Source organism: Oenanthe melanoleuca, chromosome 6 (assembly GCF_029582105.1).
Source record: "Oenanthe melanoleuca isolate GR-GAL-2019-014 chromosome 6, OMel1.0, whole genome shotgun sequence".
Classification (NCBI taxonomy): domain Eukaryota; kingdom Metazoa; phylum Chordata; class Aves; order Passeriformes; family Muscicapidae; genus Oenanthe; species Oenanthe melanoleuca.
The window spans coordinates 15199228-15217603 of NC_079340.1; the positions used below are offsets into that span (position 1 = coordinate 15199228).

General features: G+C 40.8%; 1 protein-coding gene across 2 annotated transcripts; it reads left to right on the forward strand.

Annotated features, from left to right (window-relative positions):
- The first annotated feature begins 1982 nt into the window (after positions 1-1982).
- On the forward strand, positions 1983-17927 carry MYOZ1 (myozenin 1). 2 transcript variants are annotated; one of them, XM_056495025.1, is made up of 6 exons: positions 1983-2156; positions 4233-4334; positions 5244-5425; positions 13817-14075; positions 16375-16534; positions 17359-17927. In XM_056495025.1, the coding sequence occupies exons 2-6, from the start codon at positions 4259-4261 to the stop codon at positions 17588-17590; spliced, it is 909 nt and encodes a 302-aa protein (XP_056351000.1). In that variant the 5' UTR covers positions 1983-2156; positions 4233-4258; the 3' UTR covers positions 17591-17927. The 2 variants fall into 2 exon arrangements, with proteins under 2 accessions (XP_056351000.1, XP_056351001.1); XM_056495026.1 differs by lacking the exon at positions 4233-4334 and having other exon boundaries at positions 1986-2156.
- Positions 17928-18376: the final 449 nt, after the last annotated feature.

Below are 18376 nucleotides of genomic sequence, written 5' to 3' on the forward strand. Positions count from 1 at the left end.
TACCAAAATGGAGCTAGAAACAAATTTAGATGTAACTACCGCATGGCTTTGGGAGAGGAGAGGCAAAGGCCTCTTTGTTTTAAACAACAAAAGAGTATATTGTGTTTGCTCTCACTCTGTCCTTCTATATGCCAGCACCTTGTCTCCCTTGATGAATGAGTGTTTAGAGCACAGGGAATTTGAATAGGATTGCAGCATCTCAAGGAGCACAACTGGACCTCACAGCAGACACTGGGCACTCTGGCCAAGAGTCAAGCATGGTGCTAAATCAACCCAGAAGAATTAACACAGTGAGAAAAATACTTCTCCTTGTACAATCTGCAGTGAGCAGGGCTTGGCAACCCCAAGAGACCCTCCCCTTTGTGGCCACCTGCACTTGTGCACAGTGGGTGTGATGTGTGGACAGATGGTCAGCTGTGACAGTAGCATTTGACGTCCTCCAGCTTTGTGCAGATGTAAATGCCTTCACCAGGCATGAAGCTCTGTGGTGGTGCCCAGAGCAGGCAGTGGGTGTTTACAGTTTAATTGTGCTTATTTTACACTGGAACTGCTCCAGGGATTTGCTCCTGAATCACTGGCATGGTAGTGTGAGGGCAGGATTTGGGCTGGACATCACTCTGGTATATCATCCCAGCTCAATGAAGGATGCAATGCTCTTGAGGGTAGTGGAAAGCATGTGTCATGATGTTACAGTAGACACAAATGAAGGAGAATCAGAGCTGTAAAACAGGCACAATGCAAGGTATACATCATGGTTATATGGATGCAAGCAAGAGGAAAATGGGAAACTTTAGGACAGGAAAATGCCATGTATGCCCTAACTCCAAGCAGGATATAAAGACTTTTTATTGCCCATAGGAATGTTACAGCAGTCTTCTACAGGACCTTCCTAACAATACTGGGGATTAACACTTAGTGCTTTCAACTCAGTTATCACACTGCTAAGTTTTATATGCATTTGGTGCAGGAAAAAAAACCAGCAAAGTCTAGAGAAAAAGAAAAGTGGTTATCTCCTGATGTTCCTTTACATCAACTTTGCTTCCAATTCTCTGTGCAGATGATTTTCTACTATAATCACAACTCTCTTTTGGTTTTCTTTCTCCTCACTAGACTCCAGGATTATTCGATGGACAACTTGATTTTGATCCAATTGGGATTCAATCTTCCAAAGTGAAATAGAAAGACAATGTTTTCTGGAGGATTTTTGCCTTATTCAGAAGCTGAAAGGTATGTGCATCTTCAAGTACTCCAGTAAAATGAGGTAAGTTTCCTTCATCCTAAAACCAGAACCCAATTGGGTAGGCAGGAAAAAGAGGGAGAGTCACTTCATAATGTACAGGAGTTAAGGGGAGTTATTTGCATGTACAAAGCTGTACCAAAAGCAGGCTATCAACCCTATTTCTGCCATTAATTAGGAAATTAATTTCCTTGCTCTTTGATCCAGTTGAGTTTTCCATACATATTAAATAGGTACTTCCTAGAATTCTGTAAATAGCTTTCCAGACTCTGTGATTCTTCCTACTACTTCTTTTTTCATGCATACCATTATTTTGCTTCTGTATTTTCTGAAGCATTTTAGGAAATATGTGTGACAGCCTAGAGGACACTGGGATGAATGATTAAAAAGGGGCAGAAGGAGGGTGTAAAACAGAGCAAGACCCAAGATAGCTTTTGAGGCATTACTGGCAAACAGGATATTGAGAAGGCTTTATATACTGCATCTAAAAGCAATAGGAGGAGGAATAGGAACTGCATGTTTATTTGAACAAAGAGGAGGAAGAAGTGATGTACCGATGGAGTGCCTAGTCTTCCTGGGCATTGAGGCAGTGACTGCAGGAGACCTGAGGTGCAACCTTTTCTTTTCCCCTCTCCTTAGGGACGGCAGCAGTGCTATCTGAGACTCTGCCCTCTGGGCCTTTGGCTATTAATAACTGCAGGATGCCTGTGTGAGCAGCCCTCAGGAGTCAAATTCACTGCACTTTGCATCAGCACTTTGTGCTGGGCAGAGCTTCCCTGCACCCGGGCACCCTGGGAGAGTGGGGCTGCTGGACAAGCCTCCCCAGGCAGCACCCAGAGACAGGCTGGGAGGAAGCAGCAACTGCTGAGCTCTGGGACAGGTGTGTGAGAGGGTCTGAGCCTGGCACTGCAAGCCTGAGGTGAGTTGACTGGGCAGCAAGTTAGTGCAGCACAGGAGAAGTAAAGACTCATTTGGCTTGCAGCACCAATGACTGCTGCAAAGATCAATGCACAAAAAGATAGAAGAATTGAACCAGGAGACAGAGCTGAGGGAGGAAAGCCCTGGCTTTATGTATAAGATAGTGAGGAAGATGGGGTCTGAAGCTCCAATAGCTTCTGGGAGGGCTGGGAGAGCAGCAGTATCGTGTAACTCTGGACTCTGTCCCTTGTGAGAGACTGCTGTCCCTTCCCTTATGCTAAACCAATTGCATGCAGTGGGTTTTTCCATCTTCAATATTGCTGGATTAGTAAAGGACAGCAGAATGGGATGGACTTGTCCTCACTGTTGCTTGGTAATTAGGGTGAGGAGCACAGCTCCCCACCAAGGCTGTCCCTTTCTGCCTTGCCCCAGGGAATCCATGTTTGCAGAACACAGATGATTTCTCTCTGTTTTGCCAGCTTTAGGACCAGCTTTAGGATGGGCCATAACCTCTCACCTCTGCTGTCTCCTGGCAGCATTGCCCCTTTCCTGTCAAGCAGGGCCTGCTTCTATTATACAGCCAAGCAGATGTCTGGCTGCTTGAAGAGAGTGTGCAGCGTGTGCGTCATGGCTGCACCTGCTCACACTTGCTTTGGGAATACCCCAGGATGGGCTCATTTATGATGTGAACTCCACATGCAGCATCTCAGGAAAAGGAAAAGCTTGCAAATCTGAAAGAAGAACTAATCCAAGGCAGTATCTGCCAATGTGATTGGCACTGTTCTGCTATGGCTGGGCTTCTTTTAGCACTTATCACTACTCCATCACATAAAAATCATGTTACAAAAGAAGTAATGGTGGAATGATACCTCAGAATACACAGGGGCTAAAAATGTCTTGATCAGAAGGGCAGTATACAAACTCCTAGTTACAGCTGTTTGCTTGCTAGTTTTAAAATATAACTCATAGTCCGAAGTTTTTCAGTTCTGAAATCTTAAGCAAGTAAAGTAAAGAATCACAAGGACAGAGGTGGTAAGTTATTGTTGCTGCTGAAGCCAATGGGCCTTTGCCCACTTTTCTTTGTATTGTATTGCATTGTGTTAGGTGGGGATCTGTCCCCTATATGCTGCTGTTTGGGTGTGGAAAGTGCTTAAGTGAAGGCAAGGCATTTTCTCCACTTATATTATGTGTAATAACCCCTAAGAAGGACTCTCAGAAGCTGCCTGAAATGGAATTGCCGAGATTACTCCTGATTTTCCCTGGCTTTGCAGTTCAGATCTCTCATCCTATCTGGGGACAGAGATGGGAACGCTGTACCAGAAGAAATCTCCCTCTTCTCCTCTTTCCCCCTTCAAAATAGTATGGGATAAGATCAATACATAAGATACAGATGCAAGTGGCTTCAAACAAATTGGGTGAACAACTTTAACAGGTTTTCCTGTGCCTTCCTCCTCCAGCCCTTCTTTAACAAAACAGTAGCAGTCATAAAAGACAAAACTACTCGGAATTTTGTTTTGTTTCTTTTTTTCTTCCTTTCCAAACTTTCAGTCTGGTGACCTTCTGAATACCTATTCTAATTCTAAAAGGACTATCTAAATATCCAAACCAAAACTGCCTGTGATGCAAAGTGCCCCAAATAACTCACGGACATACCTGAAATCTTTATCCAAAAATACTAATGAAAACTTCGTGTTGTTATAACATCATAGAGCAAATTTTCAAAGTGACATCCTCTTACTGCAGCACAAGATGATAACAGAATATCCCTACAGTATATGTGGACTGCCTTGCTGCAATTAAATTGCCTCTTTTGGATGACAGTGCTATATGGCACCTTGGCAATGGGATCTGCTACCCTATTTTGTCAGAATGCTGAGTCTCCAGAGAAACCCAGAATGGCCTGCTGATGATATCCTGTATGGGATGATACCTTCCACTAGCTACATCATGGGGAAGGGCTAGAAAAGAACCTGTGTGTGAAATGAAGGCTGTGTATCTTTTACCTGTAGATGGCAACTAAAAGAGAGGCAAGAAATACATTTTTGGTGTTTCATTCTCCATTTCCTTGTGTGTTTAGAGCAAAGCAGAGAACTCTTTGTGGGAATGCCCCTTGCAGGGACTCCTGCTCCTGTTAAAAGGAAAAAGTCCACTAAACTCATTGGGAAGCTGACACATGAAGGTAAGATATGCAAAACTGCACATGTAAGAATTGTTTGGATATCAACCTGAATTTCAGCCTTTAAAATTTCACACCTTGTCTGACTGAACTCCCAAAGCAAGACATGCAGTGAACATACCAGGAGACAGAGCCACAGACTTTACTGAAGCCCAGCCTTCAACCACATCACATTTTCTATCTTCCAGCTGAAAAGCACTACACACTCAGGTCAAAAGTCAACCTAGATTGCACTCTGTAAACTTGTATTCTCCTGCAGCATTAATTTGGATGCACACCAGTATAAACGGACAGAAAAGATGATCTTTTGCAGGTGTCAATATTGCAATGCCTAGAAATAGTCTATGTTGTTCTCTCATAACCTTCGTCTCATACTTGTTTTCTCTCTGTCTGAGACAGTTTCCTTGATTCCAGCACTCATTAGCTGAAAAAGACAAAATTTCTTAGAGAAGTCAATAGAGCAGGAAGAATATAACCTGAAACATTTTTCTTTCTACAGAGTATGTGTGTATTGGGTAGGGTAACTTTCAAATAACTGTGATGTCCTTACCTTTTCTTTACTTTTGACAGCATGAGAAAGGATTTAGAGGTTTGGTAAAGTAGTCATTTGAGGCAGTAACAAGAAATCCTATTGCACTGACTGAGATGCTTCAGATGTGAGAGACACGCATCTAGCTCCACCCCTATGCAACTTCTCTCTGCAGATTTGCCTTGATTGCAATCCACAGTAAATCCCAAACATCTATATCCAAAGTGTCATCAATGTAAAAACTTGGTGCATAAATAATTTCCTAAAATTTTAATTTAGAAGATAATTTGGGTGCTTTGAAGTCTCTACTGATGCTAGAAGGAATAGACAACAGACATGGACCAGAGTACTTCCTAAAGTGCCCCACTGTGTATATTTTGTAGCTATGCCACAAGAGGGGTCCAAGCTGAACCTGGGGAAGAAGATCAGCATCCCCAGAGATGTGATGCTAGAAGAACTTTCTCTCCTCACCAACAAAGGATCCAAGATGTTCAAATTACGTCAGCTGAGAGTAGAGAAGTTCATTTATGAGAATAACCCTGATGCCTTCATAGACAATTCTGTGGTAAGTTGAAGATTAAGACTAAAATGCTACTCCATACATTCAGGGAAAACAGGAATGGAGTGTGCTGTACTCAAGTTCTCTTCTGTTTTTATGTGTGTGTGTGAGGGCTAGGGAAGGCGTACTAGCAAAGAAGTGAAGGAAGAAAACAAAATTACATAAAACCATGAATTTTATTTCCTTCTGGCAGCAGCATTAGTTTCCTCTGGCAAATATTTGGTATCACACATACAGAAGCATGACAAAATTCAGTTCTGAGTGATGAAGGAAGGCTGAATGTTTGGCAGCTGTTCAGACCTCAGGGCAGGGTTAATTGGTTTTGTACCCATTCCATTTCTTCTTTGCCTGATGGCAATGATCCATCCAGATCTGACTTCAGCTCCAAAAGATGCAGTTCTATTTTTAGTCTAGGATACTTTTATGCTTTCTGCTGGACAGAGTCCTCTGCTAGTATCTGCAAGTTCCACAAGTGAAACCTCTAACCTGACTCTGAAATATTTTCTGTTAATTTGCTAGAAGCCCAGGTTGTTTTCTTCTAAAACATTTTCCTTTCAGATATGGTATATAAACACAGCCATTCTTTTTCTTTTCCCTTTACCCTGCATTAGTAAGGTTATTTAAACTTCTTCCTACAGCTAGTTGCAGGTGTAAAGTCTTTTGAAGACACCTAAATTTTCACAAACGAAATTCTCTATGTGATTGTCAGAATTCAGCAAAATAAGTAGAAAATGTTTAAGATTCATATGTATTTTGATGTATCACCTCATCTTCTGTTCTTTAAAGTTGGTTTGCTGACATTTTGTCCCTTTATGGCATCTATTCTCTAGTCCAAGGAAACTCAAGGGAAACAATAAAAGTTAAATTGAAGAAAATGTTTTGCCAAACAAAAACACACTATCTTTTAGTACTCTGATGTCTTCAAAAGCAGTAATAAGGAAATATCTGTTGTTCACTTCCAAAAATGACAACTTAAAAATCAGAATGTGGAAAGATGCATTAAAAAAAATAAAAAATACAGCTGTAAGATTACAGATGAGGGATGACAGACCAGATATACAGCAAGCATATCTCGTGATGTTAAACTTTCAGCAGTTTCTTCATATCTTCCTGCCTTAAGTAGTTCATTTATTCAGTGAATTATCTCCTAGAAAGAATGTGAGAATGAATGGTATATTGAACTTTAGACTCCACAGATGCATATCCTAGAGAAATGCATGCTGTTTTTATAAATACTCAGCAATTTCAGACCTCCTAAAACAGATGAAGACCAAGTTCATATATGAGAATCTCCTGCAATGAGGACTGAGAAAATAATAAATTGATGGAAGAAAAAGGCTGAAGTCCAAAGTCTCAAAAATTTAAGGGCGTCACTAAAGAATGTCCAATCGGAACAATCCAAAACAAGTAAGTTGTGACAAATAGACTCAAGACTGGACATGCACAGTCACTCCATGACTAACATTACAAATGTTAGTCATGCTGATGACAATTGCTTCTCTCTTGTTAGCTGCTTTTCCTACTTTGTTTATTCATCTGCACCTGACTTCCACTCCATATCCCTTCTGTAGTGAATCCCTCTCTCTTTTATAAGAGCACATCTGCTACCAGGACCTTTTAGCATGACATTTAAGATCCTGTGCCATGGAAAAATATAGTTGGGGGTTAGAAAATACTCTAAAAAGCCTAGGATTTTCTTTATGGCTTTGCTGTAGAACCATGTCATGGTCTCCAAACGGCAGCTGGCATTCTGCTTAAAATCCTCCATGATTTACTTACTGTCTTCCCTCCACATCCATGGTACAGATAACAGAACTCCATTGGTCAGTGCAGGAAGACTTCAGTCTGCAGCCCTTGCTTGGGGTCAGTTTAGCAAGATCAAAACAGAGTTTTTACTGTTCTCTGACTGCTCCATGTGCTTGCTGGTTGCATTCACTGCCTTTGCGGATAACTATTCTCCTGCAGGCAGCACGAGTGAGCAGCTTTGCTGCAGTCAGACCATTAAGAAAAGCCAAGCAATCGCAGCAAATGAGTCATTGTCTCAGAGAGCTGGGTGCTCTTGAGCAGGTAAAGGCAACAGATCTGTAGCCTGTTATTTTCTAAACCATCAGGACAGCGCCTGACCTTAGCACCGAATAACTTTTATCAAAAAGCCCTTTTGATTGCAGTATCTGATTAGATTTCTTTCTTTTTTTTCTTTTCTTGCTCCTCTATCTGCTCAAAGGCAGATGCAGAAAAGAAAGCTTAAATAAAAGATAATTGTGAGAAAGATAATGGCAGAGTTAGAAGTCCTACTGCTACGCCCAGTTACTTCCCTCTCCCAATTAACTTCCACGTCCTTTGCTCCCCATCCCAAAGAAGTTCTTGTGTCTTAGGCTGTGGAACAGAGAAGGAATTTGAAGCTGGTGATGTGTTTTCTGCTTTTATATTACACATTTCTTAATTGTCTTGTCTTAAAATATTCTCAGGACACACTTAGGAAAGTAGGGCAAGGCAGGTCTGCAATGGAGTATGGATTGTTTCCTTCCCACCAAGTATGTTTACCAGCAAGATAATCTAATATAAAAACACACAAAGAGAAAGGTTATTAAAAATAAATCCAAACCATATAAGGGGTTCCAGAATAGCCTGTGCTGTAGCCATAAACCTTCCACACAAGGGAGAAGATCTCAGCAGTCATATGTCATTGACCCACCCTTCTGCTTCTCCCCTCCTCCTTTTCCTCCAGCCAAAAATCCTCACTGGACAATCAGATGACTCTCCTTACTTGTAGCAGAGGAAACAAATGTATTGTGTGTATATGAATGTCAGCTCCATGCAGAAGTGAAAACCTGTCACTCTGTCACTGCTGCAGCTCTACCCATCCAATTAAAGGCAAATGGTAGCTAAACCCCCAGTCAAAAGGACTGACCATTCCCAATATGAGTAAAATGAAATGCACTATCTACGGTGGAGCTGTTTTCAATACTGTTCCTCTCTTTGCTTGCGAATATACAGTACAAGGGGAAGGTTTTGGGGGGGTGAGTTTGACACCCATATCCTGCCAAGCAGGGAGAATTCTCCTTGTTTGGTGCTGTGGTGGAAAAGCTGGGTTCTTCTGAACCCTGTCTAGTAAATCAGATGTAAGATTTCTTCTCCTCACCCCAGGTTGTACCACCCACAGAAACTGTGATTCTCTTCATCTCAGAGGATATTTTCAAATTCATTGTGGAGCTGCAAGATATAATTTATTACTGACTAAAGACCATGATGAAATCCTATCTTGCTATGTGCTCTATTGCTGTATCATCTGGCCAACTAAAGAATGAGAGAAATCACTATATTCATTTTTTAACAGTGAAATTGAGCCATGGGGTAGATTAATGAGTCACCCAAAATCACAGACAGGGTCTCAGTCTTGTCTTGGGATCTCCTAAATCCCACTCCACCATTCAGCAGTTAATAGATTAGCAGTTCACAGACCTTTCCTTCATAATGCTAAATTTGTATGGCCTCAAACACATTAAGATAATGTGAAACAATATATCTAAGTCCTCCAGCCTCACTCATTACTGCCCAAACTCCTTTTGAGATCTCACCTCTGCTTTTGAACCTCAGTGTAAGACCTTGCTGTCATCAAGTTGAAGCTTTCTAACACCTTGCTGCCAGGCATTAAGGGGAAACTGAAAACAAAACCATAGTTATGTGTCTTGGGTGTTGCCATTACTCTGTCTTTCTTCCAGTAAGAATACTTAAATACAGTTCTTCTGCTAGTCAAAACCTGTGGCTTGATTTGGGTTACACGCAGGAGACCTTCTTTTTTCCTCCCTTCCTTTTATGTTTTATTATCAAATCTTAAAGTAAAACAATCAGGAAGGTGAAATAACCAATATCTAAATAGACAATTATGAGCAGTAGTACCTCAAAAACCACACCAACCCGCAACCAAAATCCCCACCTTGGTGCTTTCTTATACTCATCCATAAGTTAAAATAAATGCAGCTTCCAATCATGGTAAAGCTTGTATGAAAACAAACTGAAATGTGTTGGCAATTTCTTCTGGACTTCAGGTCAAGAGATCTCTTTTAAGCTGATGCCAACTGTGAAACAAAATCTAAGAAGTCAAAAGAACTGGATTACTGCTCTTCTGTATAATGGCAGGAGTTACTCAGCATTCTTTTTGGTGCTGGACAAGAACTCAGAGCAGGCAGAAATAGCAGGAAGAAAATGGAAGTGATTATGTTACAAACCAAAACTGAAGCTTCACAGCAGACAGCAGTACACAACCAAACTACCTCAGAGATCTCACATGATAAACAACCAGGCATGATACAGTGTCCAAAGGAAAACAGTGATGGAGAAACATAGATGTCATCATACAGCTGTTTGATTAATTACAGGAGTGTGCACTGATGGCTTTGTATGCCCCTTAATGTACTTAGATGAATGTCAATCAAGATAGTGGAGGTAAGATTAAAGGGGAAATGTTAGGAAAATAATTTTTTTCTAGGAGTTCTGTTCTGCATGGAATGTTAAACCTCTTGAACAAAAATTACAGGATAATTGCAGGCCAAGATACAAGTCTCAGGTTATGACCTAAGTGGAGTAAGCCAAGTGAGATCGTAGCTTCTCTAACAAAATAAGCCTTGCTGCACTGGAGCTGAATTGGTGCAGAAGACCTAGAGGTCCCACTATACCCAAAACCATGTAAGATTGAACATGGAGTCCAATGCATTCTTATTCAAGAAGTGACTGGTGTGAAAAAAGCAGAGTAACAGAAAAAAAGAACCTTTTATTTTCCATGGCGATTTGTTGAAGCTTTCTGGACCAAAATTCTGAGACACAATTTCTTTCATCCATGAAGAAAATGTGACAAAGATGATATAAAATATACAAATAAAATATATCTGATTTTGTGTAGCATTAGATAAAAATTCCTGTTATTTAGATTGTTAAATTGAGGCACTGGGGTAAAAAAAAATTTGCCTAAGATTAACAGCAAGTCAGAAATGAACCTGGAAATAGAAAGCAGGAGCTCAACTTGCTGTGCCTCTTGGGGTAACAAGTTTAAAAAAAATAGTGTAAGATGTTTCAACAGCTTCTTATTTTCATCCTTTCTTAAAAAGTGAGTCATAGGTTTAAGGCTATGCAATTCCATATGAAGGACTGAGGCCCACGCTTTGACAAAAACAGTACTCTCTGAGACTCTCCAAGTGTCTGAATTTTAAATCTCCCATCCCACCACTAAGGAGCATTTGAGTGGCTGCCACGGAGACTGCACAGTCCAGTAACTTCAGAAGTGTTAGTAACTACATAGGCATCAAACATTTGGGGAGCTCTTTATCAGGAGGTGGAAATAGAAACACATTTGGTGGCCTCAATCATTTTCCTTAGGGCACAGCAAGGAGCTGAAGGGGAGCACACAGTGTCTCTCCTGGGGACTGCCTGCAGTGACGTCAGGGCCTTGAGATACATAGAGATCTCAGCTCCATTAGCTGGATCATCTTTCATTATCTAGTTTTTATTAGGCACATGGTCCAGAGAATTCAGAATTTGTCCATCTAAGCATTCAGCCTGCAGGAGCAGGCACTTGCTTAGCACTAAGGACTTCAAAGACATGAGCCCAATTTGTTTAGCCAACCCAGGGGACTCATCACGTGAACTTGAAACAAGTGTTCTCAAATTAGAGTGGATTTAGGGATGCCCAGGGACTGATAATACTCACTACATCCAACAATGCACACACAGAGGAGTCGTGTGATCTGTCCCCAGATCCAACAAGAGAGGGTTGTCAGCCATCTCAATTGACATTCCTGGACTTCTCTCCTGTTGGTGAGACAACTCTCACCAACGTGGTCAATCAATACTAACTGAGAGGCTGGTTTTATGGTGTGAATATGCATATATATGTAAAAGCTCCACATGCTGTTAGCAGTGGCCCAAGACATGCATTCTCCTCAAGTGTGAGCCCCAAAACTCTAACCAGAGATGTGCTCTAAGTGTTGGAAACAAAGCTGTATCCATGCAGCTTTGACTATGTTGAGACTCCTGCTTGAGGCCATAATTCCTGAGCTCCACTGTTTTGGAAAATCTTTCAAAAAGATTAATTTCCATTTGCCTCACGTTAAATTGATCTAAGACAAACAATTGTAGTGGCCAAAACTAAAGAAAATTATATTTTTGTTCTAGCAGGTGAGTAGACTGGGGTGTTGCATAGAAAACATGTCTTTCCTATCTGGAGTTGCCTACTTTTAGCAGATCAGATGTTTTCTCAGCAGGCCCATGAAGAATCATGGACTAGCTTAAGGCAAATCAAACTAATTTAATTTGCAGCTAAATAAGATTTAGAAGTGGCTTTCCTGATAGAGACCTTCTGTTGCAGAGAAACTTCATTCCTACTTAGTGATAATACTGCAATTTAAAATAACACCAGATGACAATGATGCCCCTCCCTAGTCACATCAAATACTGCAGTGAGCAGACACAAATCAGCCCATTTTACTGCAGCTCATGTTATGCTGATGCTTTGTGACTTTTTTTTTCTGTTGCAGGAGAGGCATGTAAGCAACCACAGGAAAGGAGAAATAAGCATTTAATTCTCAGAAAGGGCACACAGCATGGGTGAAACTTGAAAGAAAACAGATGGAAATTCTGTTTTGAAAGTAGTGAGCAAATCAGTAGAAACATTACCCTTGCATATATATTAACATTTCGAAAATAACCTCATTCTGACCCCTAGCCCTCAAAATACCCTTTTTCAGTTTGCCTTTTTACAGCTACATAGCTGCCACACATAATTGAGCAGATTGCCCCGTTAGCTTCTGTGTACAGCTTAATGCTCACAATCCTCTCCCCTCTCAGTGCTTCCTGACATTCACGGGAACATTATCTCCTCCGTTCCTAAAAAGGGAATTCCCTGCAGCTAGGAGAAGGACAGACAGTCCCTAAAGGCCCTGGGGGCACCAGCTTTGCCACTTCAGCCTGCAGCTGGCTGGCTGCCTGGGTTGCAGCCTGGTGACCTGCTGTGAAATCCTGGACACTGTTGTGGGAGACACAGGGAGCAGAGGGTTAGCTAATTCTGCCTTGAGCCTTGTGGGGTTTTCACTTCTTGACTATTTTTAGCTGACTGAACAGCTGGCCTTGGAAGCCTGTTTACAGCCTGGAAAGCTTCTTTTTGCTAAACTGTGTTAGGTGCAAGAGCCCTGAGAAAGCCTTAACCCTCTGAGAGCCATCTCTGAGGCTGCCTGAGATTAATTTATACAAGTAGAATCACAGCATGAGGAACCACAGATTCATTCAATATCATTCACATGTATTTGTTGCATCTTTGTGCATCTAATAGCCAACCTCCGAGTCCAACAGGAAAGGTAATATGTGATATATAACCCAGGTTATTTGTATTATATAGCTGTGTGGGCTGTACTACACAAGAGATACCTTTTTAAGTCTGATAAGAGTCAAGTTTTGATGTCACTTATGACCAATATGTAAAATATTTTTCTTAACATACTATATCAGTTTCTATTTCACACAAGCATTTATTAAAGTTTCTGTGTGCAAAGACAGGATTTTTTGCTAAAATGTACACCATAAGGTCTATAAATCCTGCATGGATTGTCTGCCCTTTTACTACATCATGCAGAGATTGTGCCTTCTAGCCTGGACAAGGGAAAGTGAATGGTCTGAAAAATAAGACCAACTTACTTTTACTGATGGATACAATTTTCTTTTTTTCTTACTCTGTTGCTGGTTAGATTTGGTTTCCTAATTCAGATACTGCTACAAACAAAATTCTTCCTTTGTAATTTTCCCCCTTGTGGTCTTCAGGAAGTATTTTCTGTTTTCCAGGCTGCTATCCCTTCAGTTTTTCTCAGCATGTAAATACTCCGCCCCAAGAAGACCTTCATATATACAGGAAAACAGGCAAAAAGGCAGACATCTCCCTGGCTTTTATGCTGTCACAGATACCTTGCTGTTCTGGTGGCCTATTAACACTTAATACCCACACTATAATCCAGGTGGGGTTATGTTAATTTTACACTTCCTTTTTCTTGCCCAGCTTGCTTTCCTACAGGTCAGACAATGTTATCTCTGGACTTTTACCTGCTCTGGCAAAAGCTAAATTTCCTTTCCCCTCCTCCTCTATTTCATAGTCATAATTGTTGGGGACAAAAACACCCTGATCACATGAAATTACTATGAGGTGTGTGTGCTTCCATTGCCACTTCTGCTGTTCCACAACAGCTGCTATACTGAAAAAAGGGAATAACTCACATGAAGTTCTGCCACTGGCTTTGTGATGGAGACAGAACTGGTCAGATCGCAGAGACTCAGGAGCTCACGTTCTGGGAGCCAACCCTGCAAACACGAACATACCTTGTAACAGAGATTCAAGCACACTCTTTTCTCCTCCCCTAGGATCACTTCCAGAAGTTCATCCCGCCAGGAGGGCATTATGGGGAAGATGCTCAGAGCTATGCCCATGGGCGGATGGTAGGAGGAGTGCCGGCTGGGCAGCACGGCTCCGGTGGGCAGCACGGCTCCGGCTCCGCTGGGCAGCAGCATCCCGGGGTCCCTCCTCGGCCTGGGAGCAGAGGAGGCGCTAGAGACGGTGAAGGGGAGCATGCAGGGAAATCGTCCGGAAGTGCTGGAGAAGGAGGAGAGGGTACTGACAAAGGCAAGTATCTCTCTGCAAAAACAAGAAACTAAAGTATCAGACCACATACCAAGCCTACTTTTAAGAACAAATTAATCTAACACCTGGATTCTTCCAAACAAAATACCAGTGTAAAGTCTAGAAGAGCAGAATTGCTTTCAGCTTGATGGTTTTGTTTGTATGCTTCTATGCTGCTCAGCCACAGGCAGAAGGCAGAAATACCTTCCTTGACTGGACCTCAGAAATTACAGGAAACTTATTTGCTGAGCTGCTGAGGCTGATAGAGCAGGAGACCAGTACAGCTATGTCATGCCAGTGTGGCACGCCTTCCTTTAAAGGCTTTCACACTGACCACTACTGGAGAGAGTGGTATTAACTCCTTAGATCAGTAGTCTGATCTGAGTATCAGACTTGAATATCTGAGCCCTGATTTCAAATCAAAGCTTCTACCTAAACAAAGAACACTTTTTGGATAATCTTCAAAAAGGAACAGCAATATTTAAAAGTTATCTGGTAACCACCACTGGGCCACTGAGGCAATATCTTTATGAGTAAAAGTAGTTTTAATTCAATTTAATCTTTGCCTGATTTTATCCTCTGTTTAGTTTGGCCAGAAGTCTCTAGAAACAAATACCTAGTATAAGAATCAGTAGATGAAATCATAACTTTAACAGTCCCTATAGGTTTTTACAAAGAAATCAAATTTCCTTGGGAACCAGGAATAACTGCCTTGAGTAACCAGATGAATGACTTGTAAAATCCAAGTTTTTTCGTTTACATTCTGGAATAATGTGCATTTTATATCAAAATCAGCTTTTATATTTCCTGTGAAAAAGCAATCTGTATAGACTCTTATAGTCTTCTTATAGGATATTTTTCTTCATTGTTATCCAGTGTGCAGGGAGAAGGAGGATTAATATCATCCTATAGCTTTCACTTCAGAGACAGATCCCAGCTGCTTTTATGTTTCAACCTTAGCAATCAATTTGCTAATAAACTGCTTAGTTAAAATACTTCACAATGAAAGAGGGGAGTAGTTGGGGTTTTTTGTTTGTTTGGTTGGTTTTTTTTAAATGAAAATGAGATTCTTGTAAATGTCTGCAATTCCCTGAAAGCAGGAAACCCAAAGACTTGGCATGGTTTGAAATATGCAAGACAAATAAAGGAGATGTGATAAAGAAGAAAGATTCAGATAATAGTGTTCATTCTTTGCCACCTCCTTCATATGGATTTGTTTTCTACACAAAATCTATCACCTGAAAGCACCAGAATGTCTCTCTCCATTAACCTATTATTGTCATGTGTCTTAATCCAGCTAAGCAGATGTCATTTGCTCAGCAGTTTTAAGGTTTATGAAGGATGAAAATATTATAAGTGTGCTACATATCAATACAAAACTTATGCTTTTGCTAGCAAGGGGTATTGACACAGCTGGGGAAGGGAAGGGAAGGGAAGGGAAGGGAAGGGAAGGGAAGGGAAGGGAAGGGAAGGGAAGGGAAGGGAAGGGAAGGGAAGGGAAGGGAAGGGAAGGGAAGGGAAGGGAAGGGAAGGGAAGGGAAGGGAAGGGAAGGGAAGGGAAGGGAAGGGAAGGGAAGGGAAGGGAAGGGAAGGGAAGGGAAGGGAAGGGAAGGGAAGGGAAGGGAAGGGAAGGGAAGGGAAGGGAAGGGAAGGGAAGGGAAGGGAAATGTAGAATGAAATCCTTTGTCTAAACTCATTTGCTTAATTAGCTGGAAGCTAATCTAAAATTTATAGCAATCAAGTGTCTGACTTTACAACCAAGTGCAGCTCTAGTCACTGATAGAATTTTAACTTCCAGTGAGATACCACATAATATTTGCACACTGCTTTTAGCCATCCTGAGGTGCTTGAGCCAGACTTGTCTCTAACATTCCAGTTCAGGGTAAAAAGATGAATTTCTGTTCATGTAATCACAAAGAAAATTCCATGTCACGTCTGCTATGATCTGGCAGAAAATAAAGAAAAGTAAATTAAGAAATTATATAACATCTTTCCTCACATAAAGCTTCCCCCATTAGTGGAAGAGATGATGAGGTGAGGACTTTGGTTCTTTCTATATGAGCAACCAAAAAGAAGAATGAAAAATTAGATTTCAAATATATGTTTTAATGCAAATTTCTGGATGAGTGGCTCTTAGACTATGGAACTGTCTGCTTCTGTGGATAAGGACAGAAGTGATGTATGATCGTCTTTCTAAAACAGAAATCTAACCATAAACAAAGCTGGTGCCTCAACTTCAGTTGCAGAATACAGAAGCATAAGTGCCATCTAACTAGACTGCTTTACCTTCCTCTGTTTACAGATGGAAAGTCAGGAGGCAAAAAAGTTACTATATTTAAAACTTATATTTCCCCTTGGGAACGAGCGATGGGAATCAGTCCTGAGGACAAAAGTCAGTTCTCCACGGACTTACTGTCATACAGCCCCAAAGCTGATTTCCCCCATTACAAGTCTTTTAACAGGTAAGTCTTCTTAGATATTCAATGAGTTTATTTAGCAAGAGGAAAACAATAATGCAGACCATAGCCCTCCTGTCTTGTGCACTGTAAAGAAGTTTCAGTTGCCTGCCATTTTGCTTAGCACAGTGTCTGGTGGATGACTGGAAGACTACAAAGACAAAATACATTAAGAGCTAGAGATTTTAATTCAGATTATGCACAGAAAACCTATGCAGCTGGATAAGAGGACTTTAATGCTATTTGCCTTTCTTCCTCTCCCTATTTTAGCAGAAGATGAAACTTACCACTGTTTTTTACTGGAACCCTTTGAAGTTCAAGAGGTCAGGAAAAATACTTATGGTCAGCAGCCATATACTTCACAGCACTTCATATAGAAATCAGGAGGTTGCTGCTGTTTCTGATAAGCACTGAAAGTTTTACAAATATTTCTAGGGCAGCAACAGTTTTTTGTTAACCTCTCTATACAATTTTGCCACCCACCTCCATAGCCTCAGGACATCAGTACCAAGGGCAAACTCACATCCCACTCATTTCTGTAATAATGCAGCCTCTGCCTGCTACATGTACCGAATACTAACAGGTGTGAAAGGTATGGTTGGATGAATATTGATGCAACAAGGGTGAAGGAAGTGCACAGCAGCATATGTGTGTGTTTACACAATTTTTAGTACATAGGCAATGGATACATCTATGTTCTCATGAAGAATTTGTTGGCCTGTCATCTGCAACAGCAGCAAAATTTAGAATCTTGCTAACTTTGACTATTTATTTTATATCCTGTTGTTTATCTATGCTCTGTTTGCTAACTCCATGTATTTCTCTACCAGGACTGCCATGCCTTATGGGGGTTATGAAAAAGCAGCCAAACGAATGACCTTTAAAGTGCCTCAGTTTGATATCTGCCCTTTGCTTCCAGAATCTCTCATGATATATAATCAAAATTTCAGCAAAAGACCCTCCTTCAACAGAACCCCAATACCTTGGATGCCTTCAGGAGACTTCTCAGAGTACCAGACTGCGGTCAATGTGCCAATAACTGGTGAAACAGAAGAGCTGTAAATCCCCACTGCCAAGACCTTCTTTTTTTTCTCAGCCCTTTCTATTTGCAAGTTGATAGCAAGGAGTGGAAAAGTGCAACTCTAGATCTGTCAGCCCTTTCTTTCTTTTGCCTGTAGCCAAGACAAATCCCTAGCAGGTTCTAAACTTCTCTTCACTGTATTGTTAATCTAAATCAGACATAGTTTGAGGAAAAGGAGCTTTTTATTCAGCAGCACATAAAAGGCCAAGACTAAGGAAGTGTTTTTATGTTTAGCAATGCTACATGCTGCCTGTCTGATTGATAATAAACCTGTTTTGTCATATATTAACAAAAAATAAAACATCAAGATGAAGAACAGCCTTTGTGTTTTCTCCTTAAAAACTGCTGCTGAAAGAATTTGTAGTTTAGCAGTAACAAAAGTTTCAATCTCACAATGACGCTATTAGCCTGGGAAGAAAGATCAGGGACTAATGGGGATAGTCATAAGGTTTGTATACATCCAGGTGGCTTGGAAAAATAATGCCAAAGTGATGGGGGAGAATGATGACTTTGAGAAGAAATCAGAAAAATATCAGAGATGAAATAGTAAGTCAGCCTGTCAGCAAAACAAACAGCTTAAAGCATTTCAATGTCACTTAAGATTCCCCAGTTCTCCAGAGAGAAAACTAGGTGACAATTTGAGCAGTTTTTTGGTAGTTTCTTTTTTTGTTTCTTTTCTGTTTGTTTGTTTTTGTTTTTTTTTTGTTTTTTTTTTTTTTTTTTTTTTTTTTTTTTTTTTTGTTTTTTGGTTTGTTTTTTTTTTTTTT

Excerpts from the sequence above, each read along its gene's own strand:
- MYOZ1 (XM_056495025.1), top strand. The coding sequence starts at position 4,259 with ATGCCCCTTGCAGGGACTCCTGCTCCTGTTAAAAGGAAAAAGTCCACT. Across the intron at positions 14,076-16,374 it reads AGGAGAGGGTACTGACAAAG|ATGGAAAGTCAGGAGGCAAA; the intron begins GCAAGTATCTCT and ends CTCTGTTTACAG. Across the intron at positions 16,535-17,358 it reads CATTACAAGTCTTTTAACAG|GACTGCCATGCCTTATGGGG; the intron begins GTAAGTCTTCTT and ends TTTCTCTACCAG.